The sequence below is a fragment of the Emys orbicularis genome, chromosome 2, assembly GCF_028017835.1.
Source record: "Emys orbicularis isolate rEmyOrb1 chromosome 2, rEmyOrb1.hap1, whole genome shotgun sequence".
Taxonomy (NCBI): domain Eukaryota; kingdom Metazoa; phylum Chordata; order Testudines; family Emydidae; genus Emys; species Emys orbicularis.
The window spans coordinates 239,212,978-239,240,444 of record NC_088684.1 but is presented as its reverse complement, the minus strand read 5'-3'; the positions used below and the strand labels follow the sequence as shown (position 1 = coordinate 239,240,444).

Sequence of the window (27,467 nt, the reverse complement as noted above, 5' to 3'; positions counted from 1 at the left end):
TCAGTGATACTTAATACTATTTCTGTCAGCAACTTCTGGGTCATAGAACTAAGGGCGGAGATAACATGTAACTCACCAATTCCAGCCTGTACCTGGGTTAGCTGTGCCCCAGAAATAAGGCCTGTGGCCTTCTTTAGTTGCCCCAATTTCTTATCATGTTTTTGGTTCTTAAAAATATTTCAAACTGCTGCTGTACTATTGGCCCCATCCCATAGGGATCCGGTCAAGTCTCTCTTCTTTCTAGAGGAAATAACCCAAGCCCTCTGTTGTGCTAATCTAATGGCAGCCCCCTTTGAGCAATTTGGGTATGTAGAGGTAATTTGGAAACTGGATAAGGGTAATGAAAATTTAACAGTCCCTAGTGTAGTGTTAATCACAGTTCATTGATATCCTAATACATTTGTTTGGTGTAGTACTATACCACATTCCCAAGCATGGGTCCCACAAGTTTTTTCCTGCCAGTGTATAATTCTTTGTTTCTTCACCAGGGTCAGTTCTTAATGTCTCTTGTAGGCAGGAATCCCTGGACTTTGGTGGTTTCAATGGCGCGAGTGATCCTTCTTCTCTTTTTCTGAAACAGTGTGGTTTAGCATCATACAGGGGAGAGGTTACTAGCACATCACCCTGTAATGGTTTTGCTTCTTCTAGGAAAATCCAAGGCACAGTAGGTCTGTCAGTGGACAAGGGAGAGGTTACTAGCACTTCACCTTGTCTTTTTTTTCTTTTTCCTGCTGTCCAGAAGACACAGCAGAGCTAGAAGGAGAAATAGGCTTATCATCAGTCGGAGAGTCCTCCCGAGGTGGAGGGGTCTTTTTGCAGTGAGAAGCATGGGTCCAGGTAGGCAGTCCTTGGCACTTCACAGCAGTGTTGGTGGTTAACAGGACTTGGAAAGGGCCTTTCCAGTGTGGAGCCAAAGCAGTCTTTCATTGATGGACTTTACGTAGACTCAGTCTCCTTGTTTTCAATGAATGGCAGGGCTGCTAGGGTCTTTGGGTAGCACTTCTTTTATCTGTGAGAAAAGAAACCTAACACATTTCATTAATGCCTGGCAGTGTTTTGCAGATCTCATAGTTGCTTGGGCACATTCAGGCCCCCCTTTTCTTGGCTTTCAGCCAAGTCTTAGCTGTGGGCAGTGTCCTTGGATGAGGCCAGCGTCTTATCTTTGGACTGAGCTTGCTAGCTATTTTTTCCAGTTAACTCATTCTGGTCTTTTTCCTTCTCCTTCTTTTTGGCTTCTTTTAACCTACAAAGGAAACTTCCACTCTTCACTCATACACCTTTTCCCAACAATGAACACATACACATTGCCATTATACAGTACATTAGCCTTATTATTCAATGTATGCCATATACACCCTTCCAGTAAAATAACTTATATACAGAGCTTTGGAGCAACAAACCAAGACAAGCACTCCCACTTTTGAGGAGTCCACTCGGTACAACCTCTGGTGTCCAATAGCTTTCCTCCCTCCCTGGCCCTCTGGCTAGAAATCTGAGGTAGCCAGAAGGATCCCATGGGCAATATGGGGAGTGGGTTAACCTTCCATGTCCTTGCTTCCAAAGACTATTGGTGTGCAAATTTTAACAACAATTTTGGCCATAGAACACAAAAATAATTCCTATTGTGCCAGTGAATGCATGGTACGTTGAATGCTATTCAGCTGGCATCCGTTTTCTCTGATGATTTGAAAGACAAAAGAACAGAGGTCTACCCCTTCTGGGCAGTCAGTCATTGTTTAAAATATTTCCTTTATATACACATACTCTTGTCGATTTTAGGCAAAACAGAGGAATTACCCCATATTTCCTTTATTTGTTTTATAGGCAGCCCAGGTTTCAGTGGCTTCTACCTTATTAGTTAGATAATTTGCATTAATACAGATGCTTTCTGGCTTGCTTCCAGATCCAAAGCTATCCACAGCTTAAAAATGTTTACTTTAAAAAAGGACACATTTAACTTTCCCAGACTTTTGATTGCCTTTTACTTCTAACTCCTGCTTTCAAACGCACAGTGATCTGAAAAAGACAACACAACCTATATTGGTAGGTTTGCATTTCTTTTACCTTTGCTACAATATACACTGCACATGTTCTGGGGAAAATGCACATCCTCTCCACAATTCAATTTCCACAACACTAGCCACATCAATTTCTACACAAGGTGTAACTGTTTCTTTGATGCTTACAAAATCTCCATGCACCCACAGCAAAGTGACAGCTTGACCACACAGAGCCAGGGGCACTGTCCTTCTCTCTCTTTACCAGATCTTTTATCTGCTATTTTGTTACCCAAAAACAAATTTAAATCTTTTATTCTTCTGGCTTTGACTACCCTGCTGCAGCCACAACCTTTGGTCTTTATTTAAAACATTTTAAATCTTGTAGCATTAAGTCACCTTAAGGATTAAATGCTAAATACCTTAAACAACACTAGTTTCCTGTGCCTGGCAAAAGTATTCTCGGTTTTGCAACTTTAAACAATACCAATTCATCTTAAACTTTTAAAATACAGATTGTATACAGCCGGAGTGTTCTTCAGCAAATTCGACTAAATTATTCATAGTCGAATAATTCCACTTAAATAACCTCTTGCCTGGATTACTTACAGAAATTCTTACCAAGTTTCACTGCTTAATTCCCTCTAGCAACTATAGAGTTAACTTCTCACTCTTTTTTTTTTTTTAGATCACTTGCTTGTCTCCCAAAACGACACCCAATCAACTCAGATTTTACCATTCCAATTATTGTCCTGGGGATTTGAAATCACCATGCTTATAATTACTTACTCCTTTTCTTCCACTATGCCCTTAAAGTTTTTAACCTGTTTTCTAATCTATCTGTTGACTGCCCGCTTGGGCCCGATCCTGCTTTTCTTGATGAACCGTCCCTTCCATGGGCACCGGCTTGTTCCACTATCAATTTAACTAGGATGGTGGGCTTCTCAACTAGCCCCCACCCTTCCTGGTCTCTTCCCTTAAACATTCTTACTCACAAGGCTACCTGAGTCCTCCCTCGTGAGGCTTGCCACCTGGGCAAAAACGCATGGCCCATTGGCATTTAACTATTCAATTTTTTTTTTTTTTTTTTTTTAAAGGGGGGACTGTTCTTTTACACCCTGGGGTCTCCTGCGGCGTCTCTTTCAGAGATTCCAGTCCAGGCCGGCTGCCTGTGGCTTCTTCACAGCGTCCCCAAACCACGCCAGCTCCAGGGTCTCAAAGGCAGACTGTTGGATCTCACTGGACAGTTAAGCTTTGCAAATGTAATCTCAGCACTTGTAACTTGTATTGTCTTTGGTTTGCCTCTGTCTATATTTTTCACAGCCAGCTGGGGCTGAAAGCAGTTTTTCTTTTGGTTTATAGTTATACCATACAAATAAATAATCCATTTGTCCCGGTCTAAGATCAACCAGTATATCCCTGAGGGAATCCATCCTGTCAGCAGAAAAAGTTCCGCACCTTGGCCAGTCCTTAGTCGGGGACAAATGGGTAGTAAAGGAGGGCCACTGAATTTGGCATAAGTTTCTCATCTTAGATTTAGTCAAACCGGTTGTTCCAGAGATTTCCTTCCAATCTCAAAGTACCAGAGACAACGGGGCGTCCCCCGGGCACTTACTGCCAAATTGTCCCATTTAGACTGTAGGGCCTCTAACCCCTTTCCCGGGGCCTCTAACCCCTCTTCGGGGCCTCTAACCCCTTCCTGGCGATCGCTTACCTTATCCAGGGACTCGAACCCCGAAGACCTGACCTACTCAACGGGTAGGTGGACGTTGCTGGGTTTCTACGGGCTTCAGCTGGTTCACAGGACTCGCCTTATCGCCGATGCAGGGATCAGGTTACCGGGCAAGGCTCCTCGAAGCCAGAGGATGCGCGCTGCATTGCTTCAGAGTCTGATCCCGCACCGGAGAGTCAGACGAGTTCCGGCGGAGTCGCCAAATTTGTCGGGGACTTTAACCCAGACGGCAAGGTTCGTTGTCTGACCGCAGAGTGAGACAGGCAACACCAGCAAGGTCCAATACAAGCTCTTTATTGAAGAGTGCACACAACAATAGAGGGCGGCCTGTCTCCAGAGAGAACCAGCCCCGATTACAATAACTAGTAAGGTTATATAGACAGTTCCGTCGCGTCATAGTTAAAACAACCCAGCCCCCCTTTATTAGTTAAAAGCTTCTAATATTCATGCATATCTATCTTCTTTGACACTACAAACAATTTGTGATGCCTCAGCAACTTCTTATGAGCTTTGTTGTCATGCACCAGAAACTAGGAGAAAGGAGGGAGTTAAGAACAGATGAAGAACAGAAACAGGGAGTGGAGACTGCAAGTTTCCATATGTCCAAACAAACTGTTCCTAGCACTTCTGGTACAAGAATGCGGCCCCCACCTCTTATTTTATTCTCTGCAGCTCAAGCAAGCATGCCCTCAGGTTTCACAGAGACAGGAATGGCCCAGCAACTACTGTTAGCCTAACTTTGGCTAAGCTGGCCAAACAATGTTCTATACTCCATATTTTTTGGCCTAACAGGTCCATCATCCCAGCTGTCAAGGTAAAACAGGTGCATGGGATCCAAACTATAAAAAAGCTTAATAGATCAAAATGAACATCAGAACATTGCATTCTCCGGAGCAGTGGTTCTCAACCGGCTGCGAGCAGGTTTCAGGGGGTCCGCAAAGCAGGGCCAGCATTAGAGTCGCTGGGGCCAAGGGCAGAAAGCCAAGGCCCCACCTCATGGGGCTGAAGCCCAAGGCCCTGAGCCGCACCACATGGGGATGAAGCCAAAGCCTGAACAATGTAGCTTCGCGGGGGGCTCTGTGACATGGAGCCCCAGGTAATTGCCCTGCTTGCTACCCTATAATGCTGGCCCTGGCTTTTACATGCAGAAAACCAGTTATTGTGAGCAATTAAGTTTTTATAGCATGTTGGGGGGGGACCTCAGAAAGGAAAAGGGTGAGAACCCCTGCTCTGGAGAACAAAGAAATATCAGTGAGTGAGAGACAAGGTGGGTAAGGTAATATCTTGTATTGTACAAACTTCTGTTGGTGAGAGAGGCAAGCGTTCGAGCTTACACAGAGCTCTTTAGGTCCTCTTCACCAAGAGAAGCTGGGCCAATAAAAGATATTACCTCACCTACCTTGTCTCTCTAATCGCCTGGAACCAACACGGCTACTGCTAAGTAACTAAGTATGTTGTGCTAGCTGAAGTCTCAAAGTGATCTTTATGTATAAGCCCCTAGAGTGCATGGCAATAATTCATCTTGGCATTGGTTTGGTTTTATAATTTTATTGAACACAAAAGTCTCTTGAGGGCAGGAAAGCCTCTGGCTAGCAAAGAAAGACTCATACTTCCCACCCAAGGTTTTCTTGGTTTGTCCACAGTGCGATATTTGAAAGATGGATTGTTTCCACAAAACTTTCCATTTCGTCTGCAGGCATGAGTAGAGCTGACCAACATGTTTTCAGTGAATGGTATTTTTGCTGAAATATGTATTTTTAGGGACCCCAAATCTATTAATGAATTCAGGTAAAATGTGACTAATAGTCAAAAGAGATAGGAAGGGAGATTTGATTTAAGTCTAAATGTTTCATTTTGACCATTTAAACATATGCCATTTCTACTTTTGTTTTGAAATGGCATTTTGTTTTCAAATTTGACCAAATAAAAAAGAGAAGAAAAATACCACAAAATGGCCAAATCAATACAAAAAAAATTGTGTGTGTGGCGGGAGGAGTTTTTAGTCAACCAAAATGTTTTGGTCAATTTGAAATTACTATTTTTTATTCGACCAAAGAATTTTTTTTATTGTTTCAGATCTAATCGAATCATTTCCCTCCCCCCACCCCCTGCAATTTTCCACTTTGGTCCCCAGCTGGAAAATCCACTATTTTCTCAGCTGAGCCATGAGTATTGTCACAGTTTACATAGATCCCTTGTGCCAATTATCACTTTTACATTTCTTGATGACATGGATGTGCAGATCCTCAGGGAGAGAAGAGCTCTTTGGTGTGAACGCTCATTTCCTGCTGCTAACGCTGCTGAAAACAAAGTGCCTAATTAAAGGAACCTGCAGCTTCCATTATCTCCAGCTGATGTACAGCACCTATGAAAATCAGGCCCTCGGTGCCTTAAGCTGGGCACCCAATAACTGACATGCCCCAAATTAGAGGCTGTTGGCTCTTCATGATTTCTGTGCCTGGTTGTGGCACAGGAGGACCCTGATATTTTTTGTTGAATTGAGCCCATGTGGCCACATTTTCATCAGGCTTCCTGAACCTCAGCCACAGCTAGGGGTATTTGCATATGTAATTGTCCATATGGGTTTTTGCATATACAATTGCCCATTTTAAATGCATAACATTTACGATTCTTCTCCCTCTGAATATTTGATCCTGAGTGAACAATGATTTCATACATTTGATCTCTGTTTTGTGTGTCAGGAATTAACTCTAACTTTGGACTCTTTTGCTTTTAATAGGCTACTGGAAGCCAACTTGGCTTGTTCACTAAGACTGCCTCTACCCTTCTGACCGCCATCATTATTGCTTTTGTATATGACTGGCGATTAACTTTGCTTATCCTGGCCTGCATTCCTTTCGTTATTGCTGCAAGTGCTATTCGACTGAGCTCTGTGGTTGGTCAGGCATCAAAAGATCAAAAAGCTTTGGAAGAGGCCGGACGAGTAAGATCTCCAATATAAACTAAATGGGTATAATGTTATATCGTTTTAAGGACAACATTGTCAGTGGTGATTTTCTACAGAAATTACTCTGAAAATATATTAAATAAAACAGTGATAAAGAGAGACATTCTATTATAGTGGGATGCTAGCTCCACTCTAGTTAAGGTTGAGGATGACTTTTCTTACCGCTTTAAAATCCACACAGTTACTCATATTGCCTTAACATCATTTTTTTGCCATTGAATTTTAACACAAAGTTAAGGTTGCTTGGTGGCATGTCGTCCCCTTGGAGAACCTTGAGTTGAGCAAAACTCAAACTTGTGAACATCAGGAATTGCACAGTTAAGGTTGCTGATGCAACCTTAACTCTGCCCTCTTTCAGTAATTCCCCAGTGCTCCCTGTTAACACACGTACCTTTACTCTGCCGACCCCACAGTTGCTGAAATGTTCAAGCACTGTAAAGATTCAGAAGGTTCCACTTCACTGTCACACTTAGCGAACTCCCCAGAAAGAATATCATACATGTACAATGTGAGAACTGCTTTACAGCCTTTTACAGCTCCCGTGCCCTGATGGTACATCTCAGCTGGGAGGTGATTCCCAGGTCTCATAGACATACCCATGCTAGCTCTGCTTGAGCTAGTGCACTAAAAAGAGCAGTGTAGCCAGGACGGTGGCTTGGGCGAGCCTCACAAGTAGTATGTGCCCAGGGGGTCTGGGTGGGTTTGTACTCATGCAGGTAGCTCAAGCCACTATTCGTGCCACCCTAGCTATGCACAGTGGGTACATCTATGCGAGCTGGGACTCGCACCTCCCAGCTTAAGTGTAGGGCTACTGTTACATACAGGATACCATCTCAACCTACACTTTCACTTAGCCATCCTGAAAGCATTAGAATCCTTTCAAATTCCACCTCACAGCTGACAATATCCTTTGTAATTAAAGCCCTGTGCCCTGTTTCTGACATAACCTACACAATTCCACATAGAACTGAGACACACTTCATCTTGAAGGTACACATGCACCTCCTGCCTTTCCACACACACACACAGATCTCCTCATATCTCAGTCACAGCTCTGTCACACATCTCCAAGTCATCCATAGATCTCGCTAACACACCTACCAAGCAGAGCTAACTACTTCCTCCGCTCTTCAGTTCAGCTCCATCTGCCACTGAGCACACTCACTTTGCCTGGAGTGTGCATAGATAATAAATGCTTAGATTGCTCATATGCCAGCTCGCTACTGAAAATACCCTTTCTTATACAGCCCCTGTGCCCTGCTAATGATTCTGCACTGTACTGATGCACACAGGATCCTGAAGGTACATACCTAGCTCCTCCCTTTGTTCAGACATCGGAGGGTGGAAAACACAGAGTTCCTCCTGTCCGAAGCTCTGCTCTGCTCTCTCACATACCTCAGAGTGATCCACATGTCCTCACATCACCAACACACTTACCAAGCAGGCCCAACTACCGTCTCCACCATTTAGTGTGGGTACATCTAGCATCCTGATTGCAACTGGAGTATATGCAAATAATTCCCATTGACTACTGCCAGCTCCATGAAACAGATGGAACATGGGGTGGGCAGCCTTTTTTTTTTTTTTCTTTCTTGTCCTGTAATATTGTTAGATGGAATCCTGTGGGTGACAGTGAATGGGTTGTAAAAGGACGTGAAGAGCTTGTACATGTCAGCAGCTGCGGGGTTGGCAGAGCAAAGGTATGTGTGTTAACTGGGCACTGCGGAAAGAGGGCAGAGGTAAGCTTACATGCACAACCTTACTTGTGCATCTCCTGGTTTTCAGTAGTTTGAGTTTTGTTCAACACAGCATTCTGCAGGGGTACGACATACCCCCAAGCAACCTTAACTCTGCATTTAACGGCGTTCTTTGCCATGGAATTTCCAAAGTTTTTTGTGTTTTTTTTTTTTTTAAACAGAAAAAGCTCTGGTGGCGTTAGGAGATAGTGGCCATATAAGTAGTTGTACATCTAGTGTTCCACAATTAGCATACTGAGCCAGCTGCACCCCCTGACACACACATTCATCAGCTGTGCCTCACCAGCCCTGCTTCAGCACACCTCCCCTGCCATACCTCTGACCCAGTCACTGCATTCCCCCATCCCCACTACCATACAGAGGCCTCCCTATTGCAAGCAGGGAACACCTCTCCCTGAAGTTTTCACTCCCTGTGTACTAACTTTTCTATTGCTGTCACTTCCTCCCTCCTCTAATCTGACTCACATGCAGTGCCTGGGGTGCAGGACAGCTGTGTTCCAGTGCCATAGTGTTCCTGGTCGTGTTTCAGAATGGCTAGAGGGTGGGGTTTGTAGCAGGCTGGTGGGAGAAATCACAGATAGGGTTTGTGTTCCAAAACACTGACAATTTTATGTTTGAGAGAAAAATCCTCTGACCCCTTTCCGATAGATGTGCCCCATCTCCAAGAACAGTGCGATGTCAGAGCTTGTAATGGTTTCTGGTAGGCCACGAACCCTCCAATTAATGTGCGTCCAGTAGCTTTCCTGTAGTGTTGGGGTGCACTGACAGAGCTGGGAGGTGCAACGGGTCAGGTGCACTGGTAGAGCTGGGGTATAGGAAGGTTGGGGTACACTGGAAGGGCTGGGGCTGCAGGAAAGTTGGGGTGCATGAGGGGTTGGGGTGCAAAGACAGCTGTGGGATGCAGGGAGTTAGGATGCCAAGACCAAGCTGGGGGTTGGGGTGCAGGAAGGTTGAGGTGCAGGATGGCTTGAGTTTATTGGCAAAGGGGGCACATGGGTTGCAGTGCATGGCTGGGGTGCACTGGCAGAGCTGGGGGGTCACGTGCCTCCATCACCTGAACCGCTTATCTCCCCTACCACCTATTCCTAGTTACCCCAATCCACCCTCCCAGCAGGGTTGCCAATTCTGGTTGAACATATTCCTGGAGGTTTCCTCACATGACACAATCTTTAAAGATTAATCTTTAATTCCTGAAAAACAACGAGGAGTCTGGTGGCTTTGTGGATACAGACTAACACGGCTACTCCTCTGATACTTTAATTCCGGGAAACTCCAGGACAATCCTGGAGGTTTGGCAAGTGGCAACCCTCATTCCAAGAAAGTTTACACATCCAATTTTCCACCCAAATGCTTTGATTGCATTTCTCCCAAAATGAAATTACCTCCTATGACTCTCACATTGTAGCAATCTCCAGCCACTCAGTTCAAAATTCCTTTTGTCTTAGGTGGGTGTTGTAATTAACTTATCTTTAGCAGTGTTAATTGAAGGGTGAGTTCACAGCCATCCAGTGGTCTGTGATTCATCTTCCAGTCCTTAGTATCTACCTATGAATTCTAGATCTAGAGTTCTAGCTCTAAATTTTTGGGTTTTTTTAAACACCCACCACCTAGAAACTTTTTTTTTTAAATGGCTGTTTTTAGGGCTTATATCTCCAGAACGTCTGGCTCAACAGATATCAAGTTTGGGTCACTAACCCTACCCTGCCGTCTCCTGAGGTGCACCACTATAAATTGGTGAACCTTATGGGGGTGCAAGATACGTGTAGTGATCCAAATTTGGGGTCATTTGACCAAGGGGTTTACGAGATGTTGTTTCCCACCCAATAATCAGCTTTTCTAAAGGAAAAAATGTTCTAGGAATGTTTTTTTGCCCACATCTAGAGAACAGACCACAGGTCTAATCCTGGCACAAGGGTCTCACTCACTTGAGGGTGACCTCCAGAGAATGCATGGCATCCATTAGCCCTTTGGGGGAAGCAAGATTCAGAACATTATCAGCAAAAGAGTTTGGCCATCGACTTAGGCTCTTGAGTAAAGGTCAAGCACTCCACAAGTTACACTGAGCACGTATGTAAAGCGAACCCCAAAGGATTTGCAGGTAGAATATGGTCAAAGCAGCTGGATAGACTGAAGAGATGCACAGTAAGTGTTTGTTCCTGAACTCCCCCAGCTAGTGACAGTTCACGGCCCCCCTTTGCTGAAAATCTGGGAAAGCTTGGCTGGCATGTTGCTAAAATCTGTTACTATCAGGCTTTTATTTTGGAGGAGGGTGTAATGTCATCAAAGTATTCTTGTTTTAAAAAATAGGCGTGCAAATACTTGCTGGCAAGAGAGGAGCATTTTAGGGGATGGAGGAGTTAAGGGAATAGGGTGAGAGGGGTTTGGGGCTGCACGGAGAAGAGGGGGGATTATGGGGAGGGAGATAAATGGGAACGGGTGGTAGAGGAGGTTGGGTTTGGGGAATGGATACTGGGAAGCAGACATGAGGGTTTGTTGCAGAGGGTCTGGGGGGAATAGGGGCAGCTCCACATTCTCCCCTCTGTCCCTTTTGTGTGTGTGCTTGAATCTCGGGGACCCCCTAGCTCTCTAGGGGAATCTTAGCCTCTCTGTCCACTCCCTGCATGTGACTTGGAAATTGGGGGGGGGGCTTGCCTCTCTGGGGGTGTCTGAGTCCTGCACCTGACCCCCCTCTATTTGCCAGGCTCTGAAGCTGCCTTGCCCAGCTGTGGGGATCTATCTGCCTTCCATGCCCCCTCTCATGTGAGCCAGGGTCTGCAGTAGGCATTGCTTTCTGGAGACATCTAAGCCCCTCTCCCTACCTCCTCACATGAATTGGAATCTGGGGTGCTTTGTCCCTCTAAGGGAGTCTGGCCCCCTCTCTCTACGTCTCCCCATGTGAGCTTGGATCAGGGAAGTCCAGGTGCTCTGAGCGGGAAGCTTAAAACAGGCATGCTCAGAGTATGCCCCAAGAACACACTGCTGAGAGAGGGGTGAGGAGCTGAGAATGGGCATGTCAGAAACTCTACAGGCTTGGGGAGGGGGAATGGAAAAATCCACTGGCATGAATGGAGCAGTTCATATGTCTCAGAGCTAGGTGACCAGGTGTTTCAATTTTAGAGGGACTGTCCCGATATTCGGGGCTTTGTCTTATATATGTGCCTATTACTCCCCACCCCTGTCCCGATTTTTCACACTTGCTGTCTGGTCACCCTACTCAGAGCTAGATTCTGGCTGAATTCAGGCTGGGTGTTCACTTTCAGCTGAGAACATCTCATTGAGATGAATGGGCCATTTCACAGCTCTCTGAGACTATTATGATGCTGATGGATGTGTGGAGCACCTCTGCTCCACTGGCCTTCTAATTTTATACAGCATTACAACTGAGCACCAGCTCTGCTCTAGCTAAGGTGGGGAAGCCCTTCCTGTTTAAAGGATGACTACAAAGTATGCTAAAATCTGTGTGTTTACACAGATTGTCTCGAAATTTGCTATGTGTCATGAAAGCATAGGGTAGGGTGAGTGATCCAAAGATGGGTCATTTGAGTATGGGGTTCACCGCAGCCTCCAGGGGAAAAAAATTAAGTTCACAGATTTTTGCAACTTTGAAGTTGTAAGCTCACCCTGAGCAGAAATCTGAAAATGAAATGTAAACTTTTGTTTTAATTTGGAGAAATGGAATCTGATAATTCCATTAACAGCCGATAATTAAGAAGGCTCTCAAACTATGTTTGAAAAGAAAATTAATTACAAGGGGTGATTGCCGTGTAAGAGTAAGTGGGAAGAAGGGGCTGTTTGGGGTCTAGAGCAAGGGATGGGGGCACAGGTGCTGACTCTGTGGGTGGAAAAAAATTGGTGGATGCTTAGCACCCACTGGCAGCCAGCTCCCTCCCTTCCCCTGCAGCGCCTCCCGCCCACCGGTGGCCCCGCTGATCAACTCCTTCCCCCTCCTTCCCAGCGCTTCCTGCCCACCACAATCTGCTGTTCCGCGGTGTGCAGGAGGTGCTGGGGGGAAAGGGAAAGCAGTGGGGATGAGGTGCGCTCGGGGGAGGGGGAGGAACTGGGTGGGAATAAGCAGGGTGGGGAGAGGCGGGATGGGGGTGGGGCTTTGGGGGACTGGGTGGAGTGGGGGTGGGGCCTGGAACTGAGCGGGGGTTTGAGCACCCCTGGGGAAAGGAGGAAGCCGGCACATGAGGAGGGGGATTAATGAGGATGGGTGGTAGGGGAGGGAAGAAGGGTTAGGGGCTCAAATAAGGGGGAGGGTGGGGATTGGGGGAGTGTGAGGGGAGAGGATGGGGAATGTGAGGGGTGGCAGAGGAAGATGAGGATTTGCGGGTGGGCTGTCAGCCCTGAATTCTCCCCTTCTGTGTGTGCTTAGATCTAGGGGAGCCCTGCTCCTCCATGTGAGCTGGGATCTAGGGACCCTGCTCTTCTTGGAGTTTCTGAGCCTCTCACCTTGCCCCCCAATGAAGCCAGGATCAGGGGGGCTAAAGAATATGCAAATTCAAACATCTGAAATCCAGAAAATGAAAAGCAAAGATACACGTCACCCCTGTGGGAGTGCTGGCCAAAGTGTGTGGGGGAAGGGCCTGGTTTGAAGGACTGGGTGGGCCTGGCACATGGCTGGGGAAGCCTGGCAGAAGCAGGAGCAGGAGTCCCCACTGGGGGTGGGTAGTAGGAGTGTGGGGCTCACCCAGCTCAATGTGCCGCTCAGGCTGCATAACCAAGGTAGCATGCAGCCCTCCAGTGAGCTGCTGCCTGGGATATGTGTACTCAGAGCAAGGAGCAACTTCTTACCTTTTAATGGCTTCTATAGTGCCAGCTAATGCTGCTGTGCAACAAAATGGACAGGTGGGGGGAGGAGTACTTAGGAATCACATAGCAGCCATGTTGGCTTAGTAGAAAGACCACTGTGTGACCGTAGGCAAATAATTTAATCGTTGTGCCTCAGTTTCCCTGAGAATGATACTTAATCTCCTTTTTTTAAAAGAAAAACACTTGGAGAGCGAAAGATGAAAAGTGCTACAGATGTGCTAACTACGTAGTGGTAGGAGGAGACTCAAACATAAGAGAATACTTCATAGCTGTCTTGTCTCCCGATTTAGATTTCAACGGAAGCAGTTGAAAATATAAGAACTGTGGCTTCATTAACTAGTGAAGATGCATTCTATGAGAGATATATTGCAAGTTTGAATGGTCCATACAGGTAGGATTTGCTCTCAAACAATTCTGTTTTTTAAAAGCAATGAATACATATTTTCTTAATTTAAAACAACTCAAGATTTATTCATATTACATTCATTTTCAGACTGAAAATATTAAACATATAAATGATTTGAAAAGATTTTGGCAGGGTAAAATGTATTTACTCAGTTTCTTTAGAATACATTCTTAGATGCTATTGTGTGTGATGTAATATTTGTGTGAGAGAGAGAATGTAATGACCTGGTATAAAGTTTTTATTAACATGAATATGGGATATTTACTTGCTTCACAAGTACTGCAGCAGAATGAGCTTCATGGATCAAGTGGCAAAGACTTTATACTACATAACGTCACCATATATTATGACTTTAACTACAAGTAAGGACTTGCAGGTCTTGAAATAAGGTGCATTTCTTTTTCCCCTTTGGCCTTTTCATTCACACTCTACAAGCTAACCACTGCAGGGGCTAACTTCTAATATCCAAATATGTCAGACATTTTCCTAGTCTCCATTTTATTTAAATGAAATGATCTACCATCCATTTTGTTTCTTTCCCCTTAAATATGCTTTAAGTAAAAGTAGGGATTGAAAATGATAGTCCTCTGCCAATGACAGTTTTATGATTCAATATTCTATAAACCATCAGTATGAGAAAAAAAAATCTATATTTCATTGGAGAAATGGGATTCTCAGCTTTAGCACTTGTCTCTAGTCCTGGAAGGTCATTGTATCACAATATTATGATTTTTAGAGAAACTATTTTGAAAAACGTTTTAAAAATATATGAGCACTAGAGATGAGTGAAAATCTGAATTTCTATCCTGTGGGAAATTCTAATATTTCAACCTCTGTTTTGCTCTGAAGTGGGACAAAATGTGAAAATATATCAAATTTTTTCACTGAAAGAAAAGTTTTTTAGAAAAATTTCAATTTAGAAATGGCAAATCATTCCATTTTTGCATTTTTTCTCCAAACAAACTATTTTTATATTTCCAAATAATTGAAATATTTAATTTTTCTTTTGTTTAACTGACCTTAAACATTTTTGTTTCTATCTAGTTCAACATCAAACTGCATTTTCCTGTTTTGGAACATTGCCTCTCTTATGGGCCAGGCTCCCTGGTTGGAGTATATCTCCCATGATGCAGTGTGGTCTCCCCTCTGAAATGAGTGGCATAATGCATTATCAGAGTCACATGGCTATGGGTGCAAAGCAGAAATATTTCAATTCAGGTCAAACCAACCCAGAATAAAATATTTTGTTACTTTTTTCCCAATGGAAAATTTCAAATGTGCAGAAATTGCATTTTCTGTTGAAAAATCATTGTGTCAGAACTAGAACCAGTTTCTTTGTCACAGCAAGGTCTGCACATAATTAAGGTGATTCAGTTTTACCATCCCACACAACAACATTGGTCACCATTTAAAAGTCACCACTGTACAGGGGGTCTGAGTTGCTACTTTTTCCTCTCCTGTACTCAGAACAGGCCATATCTGCAGTGCTTCAGTTATGCTGTGTTGTACACATTGACTTTTCTATGGTGACCACTACATTTATCCAAATTGTCCAAAAATTCAAGCCTTCAAAGATCATAAGAGACTTATCAAAATTATCAATTTGCTTTGTGTCAGATCCTTGGCCATCCATAAACATTTACTCTGGAAACCAGCATTCGAGTGTTAAAATATTTTGAGTATTAAAGGTAATTTTATCATAAGGTCCTATCCAACAAACAGCTAGTTGGGATGAAGGAGTCTCATTTGCCATAAGTTCTCTCCAGAGCCACCTTCATGGAGCCCCTAGCATGCAGCTTTATTAATTATTATTATTTATTATTTGAGTGACTGAGGTATATGGTTTGCCACCCCTAATACAAAGGTCTGACCTTCTCCCGGCCAGTCTCTGCTTTTGGCATTTCATGACAATTTTTTCCTTTAACAAAAACCGTTTTGTTTTTTTTATCAGGGACTCTCTAACAAAAGCCCCCCTATATGGACTTACCTATGGAATAGCCCAATGTGCAAACTACTTTCTCAATGCAGCAATCTTCAGATTCGGGGCATGGCTCATTGCTAATTGTTATACAAACTTTGAAAATGTATTTATGTGAGTACACATCAGTCCAAAGACAGTGATTTCAACACATGGTAATTGTGTATCAGTCTAGTTACTGAGGCAATAGTGCAAGAGGTCCAACAGTTTAGAATCTAGTCAGGAGTTCAATTCAGGCAGAAGGGTTATTTCTGGGAGACGAAGCTTGAAATAGGTGTGTTGGCATGTATAGAGCCTGGCTCAGTTTATTTACTATGGAGAAACTTTTACTGTTGACACTTCATTGCAGACAATCCGCTTTGTGAAATGCTTCTGCATGGAGAAATTACATACCATTAGTCACCCCTAAAAATGTTTGTAGCTGTAAACCTCTGTTTCTAATCCTTTGTGTGTAATTTTTCTAAACCATAAAGTTGTAAAAATGTCACAGTTCTCAGATTTATAGATAGTGTTAAGTCTGTTTATTTTAAATAAGGAAAACAATATTTGTAATTTATGAACAATAATAAAAAAGTCTCTCTTTAGATGAACTGAAAGATGTTTTGTGTTTGGTTTTCAGAGCCTTTTATTCAGTTCTATATGGTGTTTTAAATGTTGGGCTGTCCACTTCTTTGGCACCAGATTTTGGCAAAGCTAAAGTTTCTTCCCAACGAATCTTTCAGCTTTTGGATCGGAAACCCTTAATTGACAGCTATAGTGAAGAGGGTACAAAACTGGTAAGGCCATTCAGAAAGTCCTTGAAACTAACAAACCTGGTGGTACTGTATTGTCCTTAATTGTATTAATCTTGTTAAATTGCCTTTTGCAATGTCACAGAAGACAGGACCAGACAGGTAGGGTAAAATTTAACAGCAATAACTTAATAATTTTATATTTGCCCAGTGCCATTTAATACCTTTTTGCTTGAGAAATTAATAGAATACTTTTAAGTGCGGTTCTGTTTTGAAAAATGACTGGAAGAATGACATTTCATTCACCTGTTCTGTCCGTTGGGTGTATTCTGAGGCCTTGTCTACACTACCGGGGTAAGTCGACCTAAGTTACGCTACTCCAGCTACGTGAATAATGTAATTGAGTTCGATGTAGCTGAGGTCGACTTACCGCGGTGTCTTCATTGTGCTGCGTTGACGGGAGATGCTCTCCCATCGACTTACCTTACTCTTCTCGTTCCGGTGGAGTATCAGACTCGATCAGAGAGCACTCTGCTATCGACACCCGCTAAATCAATTGCAGCAGTGTCCATCTCCCTGGTAGTGAAGACAAGCCCAGAGTTATAACTGCTTTCTTTAGTAATACAAGTATGTTTTCGCTGCTTTTTACTGTAAACTATGCAGCTGTTGGGGAGAGTGAGTTAGTCTATTCCTTCTTGTGCATTATCAGCAGACTTGTTTGCTAAGTTCCAGTCGGTTACAACTGTGTAACAGAGAGTCAAGGTGGGTGAGTTAATATCTTTCATTGGACCAAATTCTGTTGGTGAGAGAGACAAGCTGTTGAGCTTACACAGAGCTCTTCTTCAGTTCTGTATAAGCTCGAAAGCTTGTCTCTCTCACCAACAGAAGTTGGTCCAATAAAAGATATTACTTCACTCACCTTGACTCTCTAATATCCTGGGACTGACACGGCTATAACAACACTACATACAACATTTGTGTAACCTCATTCAAGTCAAAGGGGTTGCACAAGTATTAATGAGGACGTAACTTGGCCTGCAGAACCTTTTGTTCCTGGTGATTATACGTGAGATGGAAAGAACCCAGCTTGTCTCTCAAAGTCCAGTGTTGACAGTTAGAAACTCATCTTTGTATTTGTAAACTGAACACATTTCATATTGTCTCTCGGTGCTTTTCATAAATGCTTTTACAAGCTGAACCAGCCTTTCGGAAACTTGAAATTGCTTTAGAATTCTAGCTTTTGGATAGTGGCCTCGATTCAGAAAAGGACTCAGGCATATGCTATAAGCATGCCAGTAATTCATGTGCACAATTTTAAGTCACACATGTGCTTGACTACTTTCCTGAATCAGCTCCACATGCCCAGGCTATTAATGCTCCAGGGGAAATATCTTCTTGCGGATAAAGATGTTAATTGAAAGTGAAACCACTCTGGGCCAAGTCCTGATGCCAGTGAAGCAGCTGCCTTTGACTTCAGTGAAGCTAAGATTTGGCCCAAAGAGCTTAAACCTTGAAAGTCCAGTTCTCTAGGTGCTGTAAGAGCTCATTATACTCACAGTGCTGGTATTGTGGTCCTAGAGCTGTCCCATCCCCCAGGCATCAGAGGAGGCTCCCACAGTCTCTCCTAACATCTCCTTCACTCGCCCTTGTCTTCAAGTCTTCTTCCTTGCTACCTCTTATACTCAGAGCTCCCTTCCTACATAAAAGAGCCAATCAGCTACCCTTTCCTTATTCAAACCTACACTTAAAATGTGGTTGTCCTTGAAAACTATGAATAATCCACCAAAGTAAAAATGTTTAACACAATCTGAGATCTGATGTTCGCCTTGTACTATGTTCATCCTGCGTACTATGTGTTTAAATGACACTATTTAGAGAGTGAACTCCCAGGGGCAGGAACTATGTTTTCCACACACAATGATAGTGTCTGGATTATATGCAATGATGACAAAAAAGAGAGGTATTAGGGTTGTTTACTTACCTAAAGTAATGATAGTCCTTGCAAACCAGGCTGAAAAGGAATGATATAAATGAGAGAGAGATGCAGAAAAGAACCACTCAAGAAGGAGGGCCCGTACACAGAAGATACCAATCCAATGGCACTGCATATTTAAGCAATAATAAACTGACAAAAATGCTCTGGGTTTGTCAATGCCATACCATTTCCAACTGACTTGTCACGCCTTCATTTAAAGGACCATAATGGGTTGTGTTTGATGCTTCTGTACAAGATAGACAGGTCTTCTGTCATACATTTGTATTTTCTACCATTTCCAGAGTCAGTTTGATGGCAACATTGAATTCAGGGACATCCATTTTATATACCCTACAAGACCAGAAGCTCAAGTTTTGCAAGGACTCAGCGTAAAGGTTAATAAAGGACAGACGCTAGCCTTGGTGGGGAGCAGTGGTTGTGGCAAAAGCACATCCATTCAGCTGCTGGAGAGATTTTATGACCCTATGGCAGGACAAGTGGTAAGAAAAGATTTGTGAAGCTGTTAACGCTATGAGCTTATAGAACTGTTCTTCAAAGTATTTTACAAACATATCATCATCCGCAAAACACCCCTTTTGAGGTGGATAAGTGTTGTTACAGGTCCGGGTACTGCAGGGAAGACTTGGGACTTCCTTAAGGTAGAGCCGGGAGTAGAACTTTGGATCTTCTGACTCCCCATCCTGGCTTTAGATCACTGGATTGCATCTCTTGGTTGATTTACTTGATATATTGGAGGGGGCATTAGAATATACTTCCCATAACGTAACCCTTGCCACTAGTCCTGTACTCATGTTAACATGACACAATTTGAGGTCTAATTCATCACTTGATGAGACTTTTGATGCAAGTCCTATTAATGATGATGAGAGCTCCAAGAAGAATAGCCTAGAGATGGTGAGTCAAAGGACGTTTGAATAAATGCCCAAAGATGTGGATTCTTATTGGAGCTCTTCAACCGTCTAGGTCTAAGAAGCTCATGAACAGACTTTCTCATGAGATCTCTGGTACCTGCCATCATCAGTAAAGATGGAAATTCTGTGGGCACATCTCATTATAGATTGGCAATTCCACATCTATTACGGAAGCTAGCAGAGCAGACATGCACAAAAAATACTTCTGAGAAGAAAAGGTTATCTGATCTTCTTTTGAATTTTCAGAGTTTTGGTTCAGTTGAAGTTTGGATGAAAGATCTGATCATCTATTATTTCATCAGAAGTGGTTCACTAACCACTTTACTTTTACTGTAACTCTAGCACAGGTCAGAGGATTTTTACAGATTTGTGTTTCACATGTACATTGTACACCTGAGGAGGAGTATTGCATTCTGCAGGGAATGATTTTTCCCTTTTTCTGTTTCTAGTTTGCAGATGGGTTCGATACCAAGTCTTTGCATTTGCGATGGTTAAGGTCCAAATTGGGTATTGTGTCACAGGAGCCTATTTTGTTTGACTGCAGCATTGCTGAAAATATCCAGTACGGAGACAACAGTAGGGTTGTCAGTCAGGAGGAAGTTGAAGAGGCAGCTAAAGCAGCAAATATTCACACCTTCATAGAAAATCTCCCAGAGGTAAATGAAAAAGTCTTTCCAGTCTCAGTGTGGGGTAAATACTCACTGTGACTTATCTAAGCAACTCCCATTAACGCAAAACAATATGCTTTTTTTTAAAAAAAAAAAGCTTATTTTCTTGTGTTTACAATTCTCAAAGAGGAAAATAGGAAGCTGATGTTTAAAAATGTAACTTGCAATATGTATTAACACATACGCAGTCATAATTAGCTAATTCAAATGCAAAATCTGCGCTCCAGTTTTCTTGTTTTCCTCTACCACAGTGATGTTATATAACAACTATAAAAGAGACATTCGATTCTAAACCTTTATTTTCATTTCCTCATAAACTTTGCCAATTCTTTTTTCTTTTTTGGCAGAAACTTTCTCTAGTTTTAGTCTTATCTGAAAGGTAAAATGTTTCAAGTACATCTTAACCTTCATGTTTGCCATGGACTTAATTCTCAAAGTGGAGAAAGACCTTGGAAAAGCCCAGAGAAATCGGGCTTCCTGTAGAGTTGCATGGAATTGGAAATGACAATTGAAAATTGAAAAAAAACAATATTTCTTTTTCATGACCACCTAGTTTTTGAAAATGTACTTAGAAGAAAGTTTGGGATGTGTAAGAAATAAAGGGTCACCTCCTGAGTGTGGGTCTCTAGGGCCTTGAAATTATAAAAGTCTCTTGAGATCTATATGTTTAAGTACAGGTGTCTTTGACTAGACACATCAGTGGTTGCACCACTTGGGAGTTAGTCTTTTTCTAATGCTGAAATGAATTTTCATTACAGAGCAGTTATCAATACGTGTAGCTGTAGATATGCATTTTGATTCAAACAGTTAATAAGATCTTATAAAATTTTATTTTTTATTAAAAACCATTACATTATTCTTTTTTCTTTCACGGTGGAAATGCTTAATATAGTACATTATCTGCTATTAAAAATATAACTTTCTGTTTCTAACTTTCCTTCACAATGAATATTACTTATACAGAAGTATAAGACCCGAGTGGGTGACAAAGGAGCACAACTTTCTGGAGGTCAGAAACAAAGAATAGCAATTGCTCGTGCTCTAGTTCGTAAGCCAGCAGTTCTGCTTCTGGATGAAGCCACATCTGCTCTTGACACGGAAAGTGAAAAGGTTAGTAATATGCATTCTACCATTTATAATATACACAAAATTACGGGGTTCGAACGCTTCACTGCAAGAGCACAGGCGCTCCATCTACAATACAATTTTGAAAGTTCCACAGAACAGTCCTTAGCTCACTCTCTGTCTACGGCCTGCTTTTGCAAGGTGTAGAGTGCCTTCAACTCCTGGTGTCTAAATTGGGAGTTGATGGTAGTCAGCAACACTTGGGGCTGGAGACAAAGTGGGATTTTCAGAACTCCTCAGTTTGGGCCTGCCTCAGTTCCTTCAAAGTCAGTTATGAAGTCAATGGGACTTTTAATGGGTTCACAGTTAGGCCAATGCTGAGCACTTTGGAAAATCCCATTCATAATTAGCAGCTTTGAGTTTGAGACAGGTGTCTTCAAACAGTAGACTGTGATCTACTAGAGGAGGCCTTGTAAGGCAAGTCACCAGCTCCTTCCTCTTCCCTTCAGCCAGCAGCACTAGCAGCAAAGTGGGTCTCTTTCTGCACTATTTCCTGCTCTGTCTGGGTGAACAGGTGTTGCTACAGAGACCGAGAGGGATCCACTCTGCCAGTAGAACTGCTGGCTGTCAGGACAGAATGGAACAATGAAGAAGTTTAATGTTGTCCTGCCTCTGTCCGCTTCCCAGTCCTTTGATCCACCTGCGTTCAGAGGGTAAGAGGTGACATGCAGGAGCAGCTGGCTTGGAAAAAAGGCTTCAGCAACACCTCCCACCTCTCACGAGATGTTGTGCAGTGAAGAGAGAGTAATTAAGCTATCCTCTGCTGCTGAGCTGGCTGAGCTTCCCCACTGCAGCCACCATCTCCAGGAGAGGGGGGAGACTCCATAGGGACGAATAAACTGTTCATTTGGATGGGGGTGCAGTAGAAGTGAAAAATGCCACCATGCAAACCGCCATCCAGTTGTGAGCCAGATGTCAGGATCCTGAATTTTGGATTTTTATGGACAACAAGAAGTATCTGGCATTGCTGGTATTATCAATGAACACGCAAGTTTTAGTCATGTCTATGTATTTGGCTGGTCTGCTTTCTCCAAACTGATCTAAGTATTGTGCATGTCTGACTGACAAACACGTGGACAAGTGCATATGGCAGGGAGGACAGAGGTTGTTAGTTTCTCTAAATTTGGCATGTAGTTGGAAACAAACAGCATGCAATGTCAAATAGAACACACACATTTGGTAAGGAGCCAATATCACACCTTTGCAAATCAGTTGTGCTGCAAGTTAATCTAAGTTTTATGTTGGTCCAAACTAGATCCTTATGGAGCTCATTCTGCTAGCCTGTGTTCATGAGAGTAGTCTCAATGACTTCAGTGGAATTACTCACACAAATAAAGGTTGGAATATCAGGCCTCTGTGTTTGAGGCCTCCTTCATGCATGGGAAGTACTGACTCCTAAACCCCAGTGAGGAACACCCAAGTGATAATGTGAACTATAAAGGCAAAGGTGAAAGGGAAGATTCTCCAAGTAATACGTTTTTCACTGCATCTGTCTGCAGATTGTCCAGAAAGCCTTGGACGATGCCAGGAAGGGTCGAACCTGCATTATTATTGCTCACCGCTTGACGACCGTCCAGAACGCTGATGTCATAGCAGTGATTCATAATGGAAAAGTAGTGGAACAAGGGACTCACAGCCAGCTGCTGGCAAAGGAAGGACATTACTATGCACTTGTAAATGCACAAGTTTCTCATTAACATTAATGTTACAAACTAATCTATTTATATAAATACACACACAACCCACAGCTAAGTAATATTAAGGATGCACCTCATTACTGAGATGTCTGCAGGTTCAAAACACAGGCACGTAGTAAAAAACAGAGAAGAGACATTTATTTTTTCCTTTTGTCACAGCTTTAGTATTATTTAATCCTATTGGTAAAATCCTTTGGGGCGTGTTGGTTAATTTTAAACTGCTTTTATATTAATGATTACAAGCCTTTCATGGAAATATATATTGACAAAATAGATCACAAACTGTTTGTTTATAAATTATTGTTAAAACCTGTATTATTGACCTAACAGAACTTACTGGTTCTTTTGAAACCATTAAGGCTATTTCAAAAAGACTTAAAATTATTATTATTGGCCCAATGACCATGATGGCTCCTTTTGGAGCTGATAAATAACTATTTACATGGTTGACATTAAGCAAAAAACTGGGGTGGGGTTACCATATGAAGTTAGATTTAAACATTTTTTTCAGCTTTTTAAATGGAGTTTTAGAAATGTTGATCGAACCTTCTATAGTCATAGTGGTTTACACAGCTCTGTTATAATATTTTATTATCAGAGTGTTTTTCCCTTAATATAGTCAACCATCATGCTTAAAACAACAGTTGAGGAACATATGTCATGAGAGAAACAGACAGACAGACTCGGGCAGCCCTGTTTTGGGTTTGCTTCTGGCAAACTCACCTTTTGGTTTGCCAAGGACAAAATCAAAACCACCTTTATTTTTTGTTTAGTATTTACACCTTACAGGAGCTTGGAATATTTCACACTTTCAGATGCCACTGCTTACTTGTGACAGACAGAAATTAAAAATTATAATGTCTTTTGCTCCTTTGTTTCCCTCCTTCTAGGTCTATGAGGGAAACAAAATATAAAAACATTTAAACTTTGCTCTCAACCTCGCCAAAATACATGTGATCACTCTTCCCCATTCATCCTCATCCCCAATCAGCTTTTCTCAGCAGCTACCAGGAAGGGCTATTCCCACTATGGAGCATTGAGCCTCTGTAGACACATTGGGAAGGGCTGGTCAGTTTCTGCTGGCACCACCGTGACGTGTGCAGGAAAGTGACTTTCCACTTCTGGTTATAGAGAAATCAATGGCTGTTCTCACAGTATTTCCCCATTATCCAAACTGGAATCAAATGTGTCCCTTTGTCTGGCTTTGTTTTTACACTGGAACCAATTGTTAAGTCTGTTTGCTGTAAAGGTGAAGCCTATAATAAAGAATGTGGAAAATCATTCAAATATTACACAGAGAGGATTGCCAAACTTAGTTTATTTTAATGCCACTTAATGTATGAACTATAGAACATCTGTAGCTAGTTAATGGGATCTCATAGTCACATCAACACAGATAATGTAGAGTAGAGGCCAAAATGCTTCACTGCTCAATCTGCTTCCAATGTGATGACTTTGAACTTGTTTTAATGGAGCTGGGCAAAACATTTGAGGAGACATGCACAATTGGACATTAAAGGTTTAGAAAAGGGCTTTGCTTCGGTCAACCAACAGTACATATGAGCTGCCACATCCATTAGACATGTGGTCCCATCATTTTGCCATCTTAGAGAAAGGTGTCAGCATTACATCTGACGTACAGGAAGATGATTGTACGTATATCATTCTTGGCATGTTGCTTAATGTTGTTCATTAGTGCATTCTTCTGTGGCAGTAGCCAGCCAAATTTAATCAAGTCTGTATTGCTGGAAGAATCGTTTTGAAATAAAAGGCCTGGAGGTGTCAAGTATCAGATCATTCTTTAAAATATTGTGGGATTAGAAGTTGCTCCGGCCAGAACAACCAGCTCTTGCTAGTTAGTGTATTTTAGTCTATGCTTGGAGTGTGAGTTCAATGTTGATGCTGATCTTCTGTGTGGAGAAAGGACACGGCTCTGTGGCTGCACCTCACTTCTGAAAATATGAATCTGGAAAACCTCCCACCGTATACATCTGACAGCTACTGGAAAAGTCTGTTAACGTGTCTGGGGATGGAGCGGAAATCCTCCAGGGACATCTCCATAAAGCTCTCCTGGATGTACTCCCAAAGCCTTTGCAAAAGGTTTCTTGGGAGGGCAGCCTTATTCCGTCCTCCATGGTAGGACACTTTACCACGCCAGGCCAGTAGCGTGTAGAACAAAGCATTGCAGAACAAAGCATTGCAGAGTATGGTCCCGGTGTTTGCTGGCATTCAAACAACATCCGTTCTTTATGTGTTATCCTGAAGAAAGTGTTATCATTCATGGTCACCTGGTTGAAAAAGGGTGGTTTTATTAAGCGGACATTCAGAGGTGCCCGTTCCTGCTGGGCTGTTTGCCTGTGGCTGAACAGCAATGTTCCCCACTGTTAGCCACGCGGTAAGGGGAGGGGTAAAGCCATTCCCACATGTTATGAAGGTTAAAGAAGCCAAAAGACTGTGGCTTTCCATGGCTGCCTGCAAGCCGAATTCTGTTGCCCAGTCCTGCGTGAGTGATCTCTCACACCAAACCGGCATACCCTCAATAAGAGGCAAAATGCGACCTTGTTACGAAAGCACATGTCCTATGTAATGTTAACAGCAAGGTTTACCGTGAAAGAGTGTACCCATTGTTCTATAAAATGTGTCTTTTTAACTACCACTCTCCCTTTTTCCCCCTCCACCAGCTGCATATGTTTCTCCTTCGCAGAGGCTAGCGAAGATTAGAAGGCGAAAAAAACACACTCGGGATGAAATGTTCTCTGAGCTCATGCTGTCCTCCCACACTGACAGAGCACAGCAGAATGCGTGGAGGCAGACAATGTCAGAGTGCAGGAAAGCACAATATGAGCGCGAGGAGAGGTGGCGGGCTGAAGAGAGTAAGAGGTGGGTTGAAGATGATCGGTGGCGTCAGCTTGCTGACAGAAGGCAGGAGTCAATGCTCAGGCTGCTGGAGGATCAAACTCATATGCTGCAGCATATGGTTGAGCTGCAGGAAAGGCAGCAGGAGCACAGACCGCCGCTACAGCCCTTGTGTAACCAACCGTCCTCCTCATCAAGTTCCATAGCTTCCTCACCCAGATACCCAAGAATGTGGTGGGGGGGGCCTCCGGCCACCCAGCCACTCCACCCCAGAGGATTGCCCAAGCAACAGAAGGCTGGCATTCAATAAGTTTTTAAGTGTTTAAGTTTTTAAGTTTTAAAGTGCAGTGTGACCTTGTCCTTCCCTCCTCCACCACCCCACCCGGTGCTTCCCTCCTCCATCACCCCTCCCGGGCTACCTTGCAGGTATTCCCCTATTTGTGTGATGAATTAATAACGAATGCATGAATGTGAAGCAACAATGACTTTATTGCCTCTGCAAGCGGTGATCGAAGGGGGAGGGGTGGGTGGTTAGCTTACAGGGAAGTAGAGTGAACCAAGGGGGGGGTTCATCAAGGAGAAACAAACAGAACTGTCACACTGTAGCCTGGCCAGTCATGAAACTGGTTTTCAAAGCTTCTTTGATGCGCAGCGTGCCCTCCTGTACTCTTCTAACCACCCTTGTGTCTGGCTGCACGTAATCAGCAGCCAGACAATTTGCCTCAACCTCCCACCCTGCCATAAACGTCTCCCCCTTACTCTCACAGGTATTGTGGAGCGCACAGCAAGCAGTAATAACAATGGGAATATTGGTTTTGCTGAGGTCTATCTGAGTCAGTAAACTGCGCCAGCGCGCTTTTAAACGTCCAAATGCACATTCTACCACCATTCTGCACTTGCTCAGCCTATAGTTGAACAGATCCTGACTACTGTCCAGGCTGCCTGTGTATGGCTTCATGAGCCATGGCATTAAGGGGTAGGCTGGGTCCCCAAGGATAACTATAGGCATTTCAACATCCCCAACCGTTATTTTCTGGTCTGGGAATAAAGTCCCTTCCTGCAGCTTTTGAAACAGACCAGAGTTCGTGAAGATGCGAGCGTCATGTACCTTTCCCGGCCATCTCACATTGATGATGGTGAAACGTCCCTTGTGATCCACCAGTGCTTGCAGCACCATTGAAAAGTACCCCTTGCGGTTTATGTACTCGCTGGCTTGGTGCTCCAGTGCCAAGATAGGGATATGGGTTCCTTCTATCGCCCCACCACATTTAGGGAATCCCATTGCAGCAAAGCCATCCACTATGGCCTGCACTTTTCCCAGAGTCACTACGCTTGATATCAGCAGTTCTTTGATTGTGTTGGCTACTTGGATCACAGCAGCCCCCACAGTAGATTTGACCACTCCAAATTGATGCCCGACTGACCGGTAGCTGTCTGGCGTTGCAAGCTTCCACAGGGCTATCGCCACTCGCTTCTCAACTGTGAGGGCTGCTCTCATCTTGGTATCCTGGCGCTTCAAGGCAGGGGAAAGCAAGTCACAAAGTTCCATGAAAGTGCCCTTATGCATGCGAAAGTTTCACAGCCACTGGGAATTGTCGCAGACCTGCAACACTATGCGGTCCCACCAGTCTGTGCTTGTTTGCCGGGCCCAGAATCGGCATTCCATGCCATGAACCTGCCCAATTAATACCATGATGTGCACATTGCCGGGGTCCGTACTTTGTGAGAAGTCTATGTCCATGTCCTCATCACTCTCATCACCACGCTGCCATCGCCTCCTCGCCTGGTTTTGCTTTTGCAGGTTCTGGTTCTGCATATCCTGCTGGATAATGT

General features: G+C 43.4%; 1 protein-coding gene across 1 annotated transcript in view; it reads left to right on the top strand.

The window, feature by feature from the left end:
* LOC135873829 (ATP-dependent translocase ABCB1-like) overlaps positions 1–22,778 on the top strand; it is a 95,245-nt gene extending 72,467 nt beyond the window's left edge. Inside the window, exons 20-27 of the mRNA XM_065398442.1 lie at positions 6,470–6,673; positions 13,557–13,657; positions 15,624–15,764; positions 16,270–16,426; positions 18,659–18,856; positions 19,738–19,944; positions 20,920–21,066; positions 22,581–22,778. Of these exons, the coding sequence (XP_065254514.1) occupies positions 6,470–6,673; positions 13,557–13,657; positions 15,624–15,764; positions 16,270–16,426; positions 18,659–18,856; positions 19,738–19,944; positions 20,920–21,066; positions 22,581–22,778 (1,353 nt within the window). The remainder of the gene's footprint in view (positions 1–6,469; positions 6,674–13,556; positions 13,658–15,623; positions 15,765–16,269; positions 16,427–18,658; positions 18,857–19,737; positions 19,945–20,919; positions 21,067–22,580) is intronic.
* The last annotated feature ends 4,689 nt before the right edge of the window (positions 22,779–27,467 follow it).